Raw genomic sequence first — 13,684 nt, forward strand, 5'->3', positions numbered from 1 at the left:
AAGAATTACTTTGTATTCCACTGTTAGAAGTTATGAATGAAGTTATGGTAAAAAAGATAATTCCTAAAACATGGTCAGAGGCTTATATTACACTTATTCCAAAAGAGGAGGCGGACCTACTTCAAACCAAGAATTACAGACCGATTTCCTTATTAAATGCAGACTATAAAATTTTTGCTTCAATATTGGCAGAAAGACTTAAAAAGTATTTGAATAACTTTATCCACCCAGATCAAAATGGGTTTCTGCCAAAGCGACAAATTAGAGATAATATGAGAGTAATTTTAGACACCTTGGAATATTATGAGGCGCACCCTGAAAAGCAAATGGCTTTGATATTTTTAGATGCTCAAAAGGCATTTGATAATGTAAATTGGAGGTTTATGGTACTCTTAATGGAACAGATGGGCTTTGCTAGAAGATTTATTCAAGCAATAGAAGCAATTTATAATGAACAAACAGCTAAGGTAATGATGGAAGGAGAATATACAGATTCTATTAATATAAGAAAAGGTACAAGACAAGGTTGTCCTCTTTCGCCTTTGTTATTTGTATTGACTTTGGAAGTGTTGAATAGAAACATTAGAGAAGATAAAACTATAAAAGGAATGAAAATCAAAAAGGAGGAATTCAAACTACAAGCTTTTGCAGATGACCTAGTCTTTATTTTGGAAGATCCTATAGAAACAGCCTCGAAGCTGTTGGAAAAGATAGAGGCCTATGGGGAGGTGGCTGGTCTGAAAATAAATAGAGATAAAACAAAGATTTTGTCAAAGAATATGTTGCTGAAACAAAGAGAAGAGCTGGCAGAACTGTTAAAAATCCAAGTTACAAACAAGGTTAAGTATCTGGGGATATATTTGACATCAAGATGTAGTACATTGAAGGAGAATAATTATATTAAACTTAAACAACAGATAGCTCAAGATTTGAAAAAATGGGAGAACTTACAATTGTCATTAATAGGAAGGATTTCAACAATCAAGATGAACATTTTACCCAGAGTCTTATTTTTTTGTTTCAAACAATACCAATTAGGCTTGGAAAAGAATATTTTGAGGATTTAAATAAAATTGTTTTGAAGTATATATGGCAAGGCAAGAAAGCAAGAATAAAGTTAAAGCTTTTACAGGATGCTAGATTTAGAGGAGGTTTGGTCTGCCTAATTGGGAGTTGTACTACCAAGCTGCAAACTTGACGTGGGTTAAAGAATGGATAACATTAAGGAAAACCAGATTGTTGACATTAGAAGGTCATGATCTGTTGTTGGGCTGGCATGCTTTTTTATGGTACAAGGGAACCAAAACACAGGGGGTATTTTAGAAGACATTATATACAGGAGTCTCTGTGGTTAAATTGGGAGAAGATAAAAAAACAGTGTTATTTGAAAATTCCAGTTTGGTTATCGACGATAGAAGCGTTCTCTTATCCTATAATCTATAAAAAGGAACAAACAGTTAACTATGGGGAATTATTAGATGAAAAGGGTGAACTTAAATCGATGCAAAAATTGGAAGAGCAAGGTATACAGATGAATTGGTTTTCATATTTGCAAATACATTCAAAAGTACTATGAGGATTCCAAAGCAGAGGATTTTATGATAAGCAAACTGACTTGGATAAGATTTTGATGGGTACTGATGAAAAGATGATTAAAAAATTATATGGTTACTTATTGCAAATTAAGCTTGAGGAAGAACAAGTTAAAGAAACTATGATTGCGTGGGGGAGGAATTTTGGATATGGGATTGATTTAGAGAAATGGCAGAAATTATGGTTGCAAAATTATAAAATGACGATGTCTACAGCCTATAAAGAAAACTTGTATAAGATGTTTTACAGGTGGCATTTTCCCCCGACAAGGATAGCAAGAATGTTCAAGAACAAATCTGAAAAATGCTGGAAGTGTCATCAGAAACCTGGTTCATACTATCACATGTGGTGGACTTGTGAGGATGCTAGAAAATATTGGACTAAAATCCACACGTGGCTGGAAAAAATGACGAAGAAGCATATAGACTTGAAACCGGAGTTTTTCTATTGGGAATCCTACCAGATACTTATAGTAAAGAGTTGAAATATTTGATTGTAAATGTATTGACTGCTGCTAGGATTGTATTTGCAAAAATTGGAAAAATGAGAGAATTCCATTGCAAGAAGAAGTTGTAAAGAAAATTTTGGAATGTGCTGAGATGAGTAGATTGACTTTTGAAATTAGAGAGCAAGAAGATAGACAATTTTATTTAGTTTGGGATCTTTTCTATCAATGGTTGAATGATGAAATATTAAAATATAAAAGTTAGATAATAAGGAATAATAATGACTTTATTTTCCCTTTCCTCTTATTGGTTTTTGATACTATATATATATAATAGTTTTTCTGTTTCTTTCTTTTTCCTATTTGGGATAGAATTGGTATGATTATAAGATTTGTTTTAGAATAAAATATTTAAAATATAGTTATCTCACAAAGGCATGACCTAATAAAAGTTTAGTCAATTTTTTTTTTTTTAATAGCGATACTATGATTTATTAATTTGTATTGATAAGAGTATTATATAAGGTAATTGTAATTGTGACTATGAGGTGAATGCACAAAACTGATGGACCAACCGACTTACTGTGTGTACAAAAATATGGGGGAGCTGATACTTTTATGTTTTGTCGTTGTGTTTTGTATGTTAAAAAACAATAAAAAAAAATTTTTTTTAAAAAAGAAAGATCCGTTAGCCCTCTTGGCTAGAGGAAAAGTCTTTACTAAGCTTGACCTGCGGGAGACATACTACAGGGTCAGAATTAAAGGGGGAGATGAATGGAAAACTGCATTCAGCTGTCTACTGGGAGTTATCAGTCTAGGGGGATGCCATTCGGATTACAGGGGGCTCCTGCTGTGTTCATGCAGCTCATTAACGAGGAGTTGCATAATGAGGTGTTGTATAAGGGGGTGCTCATGTATCTAGATGACATTCTCATCTATACCAAGACGATGGACCAGCACATACACTTGATGCAGCAGGTCTTACAAAAACTGTTGGCAGCGAACCTGTATGTAAAGCTGTCCAAGTGAGAATTCCACCAGACCCATCTGGACTACCTGGGATATCACATGTCCAGCACTGGGGCGGAGATAGATCTGATGAGGCTACAGGCTGTCCTGGAGTGGCAGGTGCCCAAGATGCACAAGCAACTGCATGGTTTCTTAGGTTTCGCTAATTTTTATAGACAGTTCATCCCCTTGTTTGCTAGAATAGCCCTGCCAATAACTGACATTTTGAAAACCAAGCATTCAGAAACTAAGCCCCAACCTAACCAGCTTCTCCAATGGATGATGGAATGCAGTAGGCCTTCGAAACTCTAAAGGCCTTGTTCGCCAAGAAGCCAGTCCTCAAACACTTGGATCAAGAGCAACCCTTTGTGATTTAGGCTAATGACAGCAATGTGACCATGGGGGCTGTTCTTATCCAAACCAATGAATGCAGCGAATCACAACCTTGCACCTATACCTCCCAGCAGCTCTATGACACTGAAAGATGGTGGGCAATTTGGGAGAAAGACGCCTTTGCAATCCACTGTGCACTGATGATATGGTGACACTTTATGGACGGGAGTAAAATGCCTTTCGAGGTAAAAACCTCAAGGCCCTTCAGACCCCGCAAAGACTGTCGCCCAAACAAGTTTGGTGGGCACAATACTTCAAATGTTTTTTGTTCATCCTTAAGTATATTCCTGGGGGTAGGAATTTCCTGGCAGATGCCCTTTCGCAGATGCCACAGTACAACAGCAGTCAGGAGGAGGTGGTCCATGCCATCATTCCTCCTCCTCAAAAGGCTGTTCAGGTTACTACTGTACCAGCGAGGAACTGGCACAACTGTCAGGAGCAAGTGCAGATAAGCTGACTGGCTCCCTGAAGGCAGATTTGCTGACTGACCCCTGATTCCTGGAGCACCAACAACTGTTGACCCAGAGGGAGAGATTGGCGTGGAAAGGCAACAAGTTGTACATATCCCGCAAACTGAGGATGCAAGTGCTGCATAGGTGCCACGATGTTAGAGAGGCCAGACACTTTGGGTTCCTAAAAAAACTACACCTGGTCACAGATGATGTGGCCACACCACCTGGTGGCCACAGATGAAAAAGGACATAGAAAGCTACATCAAGAGCTGTCCAATCTGAGCCACCACGAAAAAGTGACCAGGGAAACCTTCTGGGTTCCTTTAACCCATGGTTGACCCAACTCAGCCCTGGAAGGAGATAGCCATGGACTTTTTCATGGAGCTCCCAGAGAGCAACAGGAATACAGTTATACGGACAGTCACTGATTTATTTTTGAAGCAAGTCTATTTCATAGTGTAGCTAGGCCTGCCATTGGCACATAAACAGGTGAAGCTGTTCCTCACTCACATCTACTGCCTCCATTGCATTCTGCGGAGGATTATATAATATTTACAGCCAAGTTCTGGAATTTATCTGGATAATTGGGTATTCCCAGGGCCTTAGCTTGGCTTTCTATCTGAATACCAATGGGGCGGTGGAACGAACCAATGCTATGGTAGAGCAGTATTTAAGATGCTACGTCAACTACCAGCAAACCAACTGAACAGTACTGCTGCCATTTGTAGAAGTGGCGTACAACAATGTTGTGCATAGCAGTACAGGCCTTCAGCGTAGTAAATGGGGTGAAATTTGTCCTGATTCCTGAATATCCTCAAGAGGCTACCTTATCCATTATCTTGGCTGAGTGGATTGCAAGTGGACCTTGCAAGGGGTGTGGGGTGAAGTGAAAACATCATTAAGGAAAGCGGCTGAAACCTAGAAAATCCAGTACAACAAGAAACAAGCCCTGCAAAAGCCCTTCCAAGTGGAGGAGAAAGTGTATCTCTCCACCAAATATCTGAAGCTGAGGGTGCCCTGTCGAAAACTAAGACCAAAATTCCTGGGCTCCTTTCCCATAATGAGAGTAATTAATCTGGTTACGATAGAGTTGAAGCTCCCTCTTCTATTGGGAAAGATACATCTGGTTTTCCACAGTAGCTTGCTAAAACCCATGGAAATGCCAGATGTCTGGCCCATACTGTGGCCTGAGCCCGGACCCATCACAATGGGGAGGGGCGAAGACTCTATAAATTATAAGTAGACCAGATTTTGGATTCCCACTTGCAGAAGGTCAAACTGCAATATTTGGTTCAGTGGAAGGGATACCCATTGTCAGAGGCCTCTTGGTTGTGGAGTAGGGATGTAAGAACCATGTGCATGATTGCTAGGTTTCACTGAGAGCATCCCCCAAAACCAAGAATGAATACAGGAGAAGAACACTGACCACTTGCTCACTAATCCTTGCATGTGCTTGTTTGCTGTTTTACAGATTCATCCCCCTGATAGAGGGGAATTTCCTGTCAACCTCCAAAACACCGACGGTCGAAAATTCCTGTGCACTGTCTCAGGGTTGCCACAGATGGGTGAGGGAAAGCCTAGGGCTGTGATGATGAACTTATGGCACACAGAGCCATTTGTGCGGGCACGCATGCTCCAGCCAAACTTACTTGCACTTCATATGCGTGCGCCTCCCAGCTGATTTTCAGTCCATTTGAGGTCTTTTTTTGGCCTCCCAGGGGCTTGAGGGAAGTCTCTGCAGCCTTTGAAGGCTGAAAAATAGGCCCATTTTGTCACTTCCAGTATTTCCGGAAGTACCGGAAGGGATGAAACGGACCCATTTTTTGGCCTCCAAAGGCTGCAGAGGCTTCCCTCGAGCCTTTGGGAGGCTGAAAAAGGCCTCAAATGGGCTGAAAAGGAGCTGGGAGGCATGTGCATGCACAGCGCAGGTAAGGGGGTGGTGGTGGGGGATCGCACATGCATGTGGCATGGGGGGGCATGCACATTGCCTTCTGGGTGCTGGTGCACACGCAATTTTTGGCACAGGAGCCCAAAAAGGTTAGTCACACTGCCCTAGGGGGCAAAAAAGCCCTGTCACTTGGGAGGGCCCGTCACAAAAGGAATGGTGGAAAGGGGAGAGGTTGCATGGTAGAACAACAGAGGCCGAGTCCAGCGCAGGATGGCGGAACAGCAAACAGGAAGCAACACGTGAATGCTGAAGATGCAGAGAGTGATTGCTGGCACTCAGGAGCAGCTGGAGAGGGGCAGGGAGCTCTGGCCCTTCATAATCAGCTGGAAGGTGGAGACTCATAAACTCACTCTGTGTCGAGATTCTGTGCTGGGATAAAGGGATTGTGATTCTAGTGGATGTGTGGCATCCTACTTTCTTGGCCTCAGAGCTCAAAATCATGACAAATCAACTTAATTACACCCATGAAAATTGGATACCTAAACAAAGGAGGAAACTTAAGTAAGTTGACAAATAATGAATAACATAGGGCAACTGTGTGAAAGCTGCAATTAGAGTATAGCCAATGTAGATGGTCTGCTGAATAAAAAGATCCGTGAGCCAACATACTTGTTAATAAGCGGTTAACATGATGAGGCAGATATTTAAAGTTTAATTTAAGACTGCTTGTAAATAATAATCTAAAACTTATAGTACTAGATACAGAGATTCAAATTAGTCTGGGGATGTAAGAAATCAACTACAGCACATGTGTCTTTATATGGAAGCATATCTATTATGTAGTGCAGTAATAAGTAAACTATCATAGCTCTATCATCTGTAAAGGCTAAATCTAGTACTCTTTGGATTATAACAGCAATTGAGGTTGCCTATCACTAAGTGATATGGTTGTACAATATAGTGTTGGTTTATGCTACATTCCCAAGATGCATAGTTGCTAAGTGGAAAGAGAAAAGAAACCCAGTCAGGAGTGAGGGGATGGTTGGAGGTTTGGAGAGAAAAATAGTGAGAAAAATAGTGCAGGATGCATATGAGTCAAGGTGGCTGTGAGGGCTAGCACAGGCTGTGAGGCTCCTGACCTCACAGGAGGCCAGGAAAAAAATTAGGGAGTGCCAGCACAGGCTGCGCACAAGCTGTGGGAGGGTTGGGGAGCTTCTGGGAAGTGATTCAGGCCACATGTGAAATATGGAAAGTCAGGGACGGCCTCTGGAGGCTGTACATGGGTGGGGGAGTAAAGAAAAAGCAGGAGCAATTTACTTGAGTGATTTGCAACCTTCCCAGCAGGTTTCCCCAGTGACTTTGGAAAGCTGGAACGAATGTTACAAATAATGTTTATGTGACCATGGCTACCTGTGATGTTGCAATCACAGACTTGAGCACACAAATACACAGATTTTAATCAAATGATCATGGGATTTCTGCAATGGCCAGAACTTCAGGAACTAGTCCATTTTTCCAACCCCATTGTAACTTTCAACAATTTCTAAAAGAATGGACAATAGCCAAGGACTACCAAGTACAAGCATGCAAGAAATTTGTGTAGCTCTACAAACTATTGACGGAATTCAAAATTAAAAAAAAAAAATAATTCCAGCCACGTTAGAAAGCAACATGGCATGTTCAAGAATTGCAGACCCAAAGCAGTCCAAACACAGTATGAAATATGTATATTTTAAATGGTATTACAAGAAGGACATGGAAAAAAGGAAATAAGTAAAACTGATTGTTCTGACCAAGGCTTCCTGAGACCGTAACTAAGCAAACACTTAGTCCAAATAGCTCTTTTTTTATTTCAATGCTGGGAATTATGTTCATTCCCGGCCCATAATGAGTCCCAGTCTCTCGAGATAAGCACCCACCTTTATCTCCTTTGAATTGCTGCCAGCAACTAAAGTGTCAAATTAATTGTAAAAAGCTAAACAAATACACAGTCTACGCAGAGCTTCAAGGTTTAATCCGAACAGAGTGAACAACATTGCTTTCTGCAAAGGTTCCTGTCCCTTTGCACTTCCTTTATATCTTATGGGAGCAGCAATCACCTCCAAGCCTTATTCCTGAGTCACCCCTTTTGTCTTAACTGCTCTTGCCTTCTGGCAGCTCTGCGCATACATGCACACATGCACTGGGAACAGGCTCCCCTTGTTTCTCTACCTCGCTGCTGTCAGATTCTGGAAGCTCTGGAGTCAGCACATAACTCCCAGATGGCCCTGGCCCCATCTCTGTATTGGACACAGGACCCTTGTCTGAGTCCTTCCCAGACTCCCGGACTGGCCCATGTTCTTTCCCACTGTCCTATTCTGCTGCCTTCTCCAGAGGCTGCTGGTGGATCACAACACTGATGTCCAATTGATGCCATTGCCTAGTAAACTATTTCTGACACTGAGAGAATCACTGTGCATGAAAAAATACTTGTGTAATCTTATGAAAAGATGAATCTTAAATATATCACTTCCATCCATCAATTGTTTCCTTCATGGTATAGAAGAGAGGAGGAATCACCTGATGTCCTAATTTCCACTTCAATTTTGCTACTTTTGTATATACAAAGGAGTTAAAGCTGGAAAAAAAAATCTCATTTGGGATTTTTTCTGTTAATTACCTACAGTAATGAACTTTCAGTGGTTCTGGAAAAAGTGCATTTTGATAGATTTTGACAATGCAGATTTTTGACATTAAATCCTTTGGCCTTTTTATTTCCTGTATATGGTTCACTTCTTTCAGCTTTTTCATGACTTGCAGGTTTGTCATAACTTTTCCAATTAATCATTTTATATTTACTAATGTTTAATAAATACCTATCAAGCTACAGTGTTTGCTACATGAAGTGAGTGGCATATCCATTCGTTCTGATTTGGATGTAGAGACTGACTGGGAGTATACTGAGTCCAAACCAAAACATCATAATTTTCCAATCATGTATTCATCTTTTATCATTCAAAATTACTATAGGTACTTACTATCTATGGAAACCATTTTGAAGTTACATGCTGTACTTTCTCCCCAGACCAAACTCCTTTAATGTTATGGAATGCCCCCAAAACAATATATTTTAATTTTCCAAATTAATTTATTTCCCCTTGTTAAAATAATAAAAGTTTGATATATTAAGTGCATCAAATATCCTAGAGTTGTAGGGGAAAAATCTCCACCTCTTGTTTCCATTGTTGCAGGCCAATTTGAAGAGACTAGAGGCAACAAGCTTGGCAAAAAAGTTAATAACAACTCATGCCCAGCTTATTCGTTTTCAATAACTATCAAAGTCTATGATTCAAAATAGTATTTTATGGCTTACAGGATCAGAGCCATTACACTCTCTATTGAAGACTTTATTGAATTTTACACTAAGCTTTAGCTGACTGAACAGGTCAAACAGTATAGCTTGGAGTTTTGCTTTATTCACAGAAATCCATAAGCTGCCTCTAGTCAGCAATGTGATTTGCAAAGAAACTTGACTCAGCAAAGGGTCAGAGAGCCTGACCCTTTAGAAAAGGTCAGATAGTTTTCAAAGCTGGCTCCTGAATGCCATTAACTTACATGCACTAGTTGCTCCTGCATGTCAAACTCTCGTGAACAGCCTTCCCAATGGCAGTTTGTCTCATAGACCACTTCAGGCTCTTGCTTGCTTTCATCTTTCTCCCCTTCCTCCTTTACTGAGGTCATTCCTTCCGGTGGTTCCTGTCAGGGCCACGGAAGTGAGGAAGCAGATGAACAAACAAACACTTAGGTCTTAACTTATTCAATGTTTCTAGTATTATTGTAAAATAACCAAGCTGTTATTGGGACTTAAAAAAGAAAAAGGTACATTTTAAAATACTTGTCTATAATCCTTAATCTTTCTTCCAAATGATGTGAAATTTCTCAACTTTGAAAAAAATAAAATAAAAATTAGAAAGTTTGTTACAGATTTGTCTTCTTGTTCAGGTTAAGACTTCTTTGATAAAGTTTAAAGCTTTGCTAACAGGACTGTAAAACAGCAATACATTTAGATCCATCTGGTGTTATACAAAAGAAACTGTTTTAAATATAAAACAGTATTGGCTATGCGGCATGATATGAAGAAACTGTTCAGAAAAGGAGTCCAGCTCCTTAGCCACAGCTTTTAAGTTAGCTATGTGCAATCTGTCCTCAGCAACTGTTCATCATATCTCAATTGATCAATTTTATTACCACTGGAACTGCTATTTAAAGCAAATGTTAATGTCTCAGAATAAAAATGATAATTTAATGAAGTGATTCAGTGGTGGGATTCAATTTTTTTTACTACCGGTTCTGTGGGTGTGGCTTGGTGTGCATGGCATTGCTTGGTGGGCATGGCAGAGGAAAGTTACTGCAAAATCCTATTCCCTCCCCACCCCACCCCATTAACCTACTTTCCAGCTCCGTTCTCCTGTGCAGGGCAACAAAAGAAGACCCGAACAATCAGCTGGGATTTGGGAGGCAGAGAATAGATGGGGGCAGGGCCAGTCAGAGGTGGGATTGGCCAGTTCTCCGAACTACTCAAAATTTCTGCTGCCGGTTCTCCAGAACTGGTCAGAATCTGCTGAATACCACCTCTGAAGTGATTCCTAAACAACACCTATGCAGAGGTAGATTTATGAACAAATTCATGACCACAGAAATTCATGACCATTGCTTTCTAGAACCTTGTTTTCTGTCTTTTTATGGGAGGGGGAGGCAGGAGGGGCAACATATATGCAAACAAGGAGGTGCAAAGAAGGAGGAATATCAAGTTTGTGGACGTGGGCTTGGTTTTTTCAGAATTTATGGAGAGAAACTGAGGATGCAATTTAAAAACAAAAACAAAAATTTCAGGACATACATTATCCTTTTTAGGTATTTCAAGGTTCAATCTAATGAAAGATTGCTCCTCTCATTTTCAGCAATGATACTATTAAAATTTGGTAGGAGGCAACAGCAACTTGGGGTTTTGAGACAGCCTTTACAGGACTCAGTTTTTCCAAACAACCAATAACTGCCACTGTTAAATGTTATGCAAAAACTAGTAGTATTAGTAGATAGAGAGTATTCGCTTTGGCAAAGATTACTCACAAAAACCATTAAGGCAAAATGTGCCCTCTTCCTACAACCGATAAAAGCATAATTTACCTGCATGGTTCCAGCTCCTGGGCTGGGGAGGTCATCGTCTGGTTTTATCTTGGAACGCTTGTTATGCATTGGGTCCCCTGTGCTGCTCACTGCAGACTCACTTGTGGGCTTACTCTGAAGTACATATTTATATCCAAAAGATATAAGTAGACTTTGAATTAAAATACAATACATCTAGAATATTTAAAGAAACTTTACCGAAGTTCATAAAATTCAGATTTCTATGATTGTGATAATGTTCTTGATTTATCTTCCATTTTCAAAATTATAATTTCCCAGTAATACTTTTTCTTAGACAGAAAACATCCTGATTGAATGTTATATAATAATTTATATAATTTCTTTATATAAATTATTATATAAGAAAATAAACCCTCATGTCTGAAACTTTTCTGAACTCAGTGACAAACCAGCTCAACACAAGAAAAAAGGATAAACTGTTTATCTAAGATTTTTATTACTTTATTACTGTAGACCATGTATATCTGCCTGGATGATATTTTACATGTTTTATTATTTACTTTAAAAAAAATGAAATAAACTCTTTCTCCTTGCCTTTTACCTGAAGGACACATTTTGCTATCTTCTACTAGAAACAGATAGACATACATTTCCTTAAACAAAGACTGAGCAGAGTTAGTTTATTCAGTATATGTTTTAGATTATATTATTATAATTTTAAAGTCGCTTAGTTTAGGATGGTCATGAACTGCAATGAATTAACATAGGATCATTGAATGAAATGGGCTGAAGACAGCAGAATCTTACAAATTTGCCTAACACAGCTTTATCCTTCCAGAGAGAATGGAATATCATGTCCATTAATTTGGGAATTATTATATTGACACACACTATGTTTTTTCAAATTGTCTGCTACTTTTCTACTTAACATAGGCTCTTGAAATTTTCAAATTTGAGAATTCCCTAGCTTAGTATTCTGCGTAGCATGAAGTATAAAAAGAAAAGAGAAATTGCTGTCTCTTAACACCCAGAAAGTCTTCATGGGCATATTTGGTCCTAATCTTTGATTCAACATTCAGAGAGATTTTTACCTTTTACGTTCATCAGTGGGGTATAAATTGTGTCCCTTTGCTGTTCAAATGTCCTTTGCCTGAACATTCTGAAACTGTAAGTTCCTATATACTGAATCTGGAAGTTATTTGAAATATTTATAAGGGATGGAAAACACTCCATCAATTCAAAAGCATGATATACTCTAGGTAATTTATAATAAAAGACTGCATACATTGCAGCCCCAAGGTAATTGTTAACAAATCTGTTCTAAGAGCTGTGATGATTAATCACTACTGTGGACAAGTCAGTATGATGCAAAAATCTTTCCTTACATTCCCTTACCTGTGCAGCCTCTGAAGGACCTGAGCTGACCTGAACAGGATTCAAGATATTAGAGATGCCAGGAATAGGCCTCTGTGTAGGAAAGGTTGGAGCAGGATGGATGAGTGGAGGACTATGCCCAAAGGCTGAACCAAGACTTTGCTGTCGACTGATGATCTGTTGATGCATCTGCTGGAGGGATACTGGTGTGGGAGGGTATGCAAAACTTAGCGCTGGGCTGCATTATAACAGGGAAAATAGAAGTAAGTAAAAATCATTTAAGGAATTGAATCAAGAGAAATGTGAATTATTATTATGTTCAAAACAAGAACCATAGGTTTGCCTTAACTGATGATTTCACTCAGAGATGATATGATGCATATTTAAAATCATGTACCAACTTCATATGGAAATTATCACTGTGAATATTTTTGAAAGCGAGGAATTAAAAGTTAAAACTAGTTCACATGTGGAGCTCTGATCTGTCAGATATAGACTGTTAGATCTTGATTTAACATTGTACTTCTAAACAACAACTTAGTCCTATAGTCTAAGGGCAGACAGCATGTAAACTGATCAAATTATTTTTGATAGTGATAATCTTTTTCTTAAAAAATATTGTAATCCACTTTTATCTAAGACGTTTCAATCTCATCCATCTCCTTTCACTGGACACACAACATAAATTGTGTTCATTTGTTATTCATATTCCCCACATATAGGACCTCCTGTATACCTGTCATGCTTTATTTCCACAGATGGAAAAAATGATATGATAATTCTTTCTATTCTTTCTATTCTGAATAATTAATATATCAAATGTTCCCTTAAGGCACCTAAATGAAAAGATTATTTCTTCTGCATGTGGGGTTTTTTTGTCCTCTTCTAAACAAAATATTTTGAGAAATACTTTTTTAATACAAAATGTTTTTTAAAATTCCCTGAGTCTATTTTATGTCCAGTTGACTAAAGATTCTTCCCTTCCTATAGTTAAGAACTTACCTAAAACCTCCTAAAGAGAAAATTAATATGATCAGGGAATAGATAACATGCTGAATATAAATTGTCAGGAATAGTAGTGTGCAAAATTTGAAGTGGTGTAAATTTGAAATTCCACACTTTGGCTTCCAGCTTCTACAATTTTACCAAAAGTATTCCAAATTTGAACCAACACCCATTATTCAGAAATTTGACATTGAGAAGATTCTCCCAGCATGTGCACTTGAAGTTGAGAAATGATTTGAATTGCTCAACATCACAGAAAGACAACAGATAAGCTATGGAAGGAAACAGAAACAACCCTTCCTGAAGTATCCCAAAACATATTACATACAAGAAATCAACTAAATTAGCCAGATGGATATCGGAAGTGACAACGGAGACTGTAGAAGAGAGGAGGATGAC

At 38.7% G+C, this 13,684-nt stretch overlaps 1 protein-coding gene across 4 annotated transcripts in view; it reads right to left on the bottom strand.

Moving 5' to 3' along the window:
* The window catches only part of GLI3 (GLI family zinc finger 3), a 495,436-nt gene that overhangs the window by 83,093 nt on the left and 398,659 nt on the right, over window positions 1-13,684 (bottom strand). For all 4 annotated transcript variants that reach the window (XM_087916968.1, XM_087916967.1, XM_087916969.1 and 1 more), the window contains 3 exons: window positions 12,302-12,518; window positions 10,946-11,059; window positions 9,374-9,514 (listed from right to left, as the gene is read on the bottom strand). In XM_087916968.1, coding sequence (XP_087773094.1) covers window positions 9,374-9,514; window positions 10,946-11,059; window positions 12,302-12,518 — 472 coding nt within the window. The remainder of the gene's footprint in view (window positions 1-9,373; window positions 9,515-10,945; window positions 11,060-12,301; window positions 12,519-13,684) is intronic.

The sequence above is a fragment of the Pseudonaja textilis genome, chromosome Z (assembly GCF_049901715.1).
Source record: "Pseudonaja textilis isolate UNSWEBS1 chromosome Z, rPseTex1.2, whole genome shotgun sequence".
Taxonomy (NCBI): domain Eukaryota; kingdom Metazoa; phylum Chordata; class Lepidosauria; order Squamata; family Elapidae; genus Pseudonaja; species Pseudonaja textilis.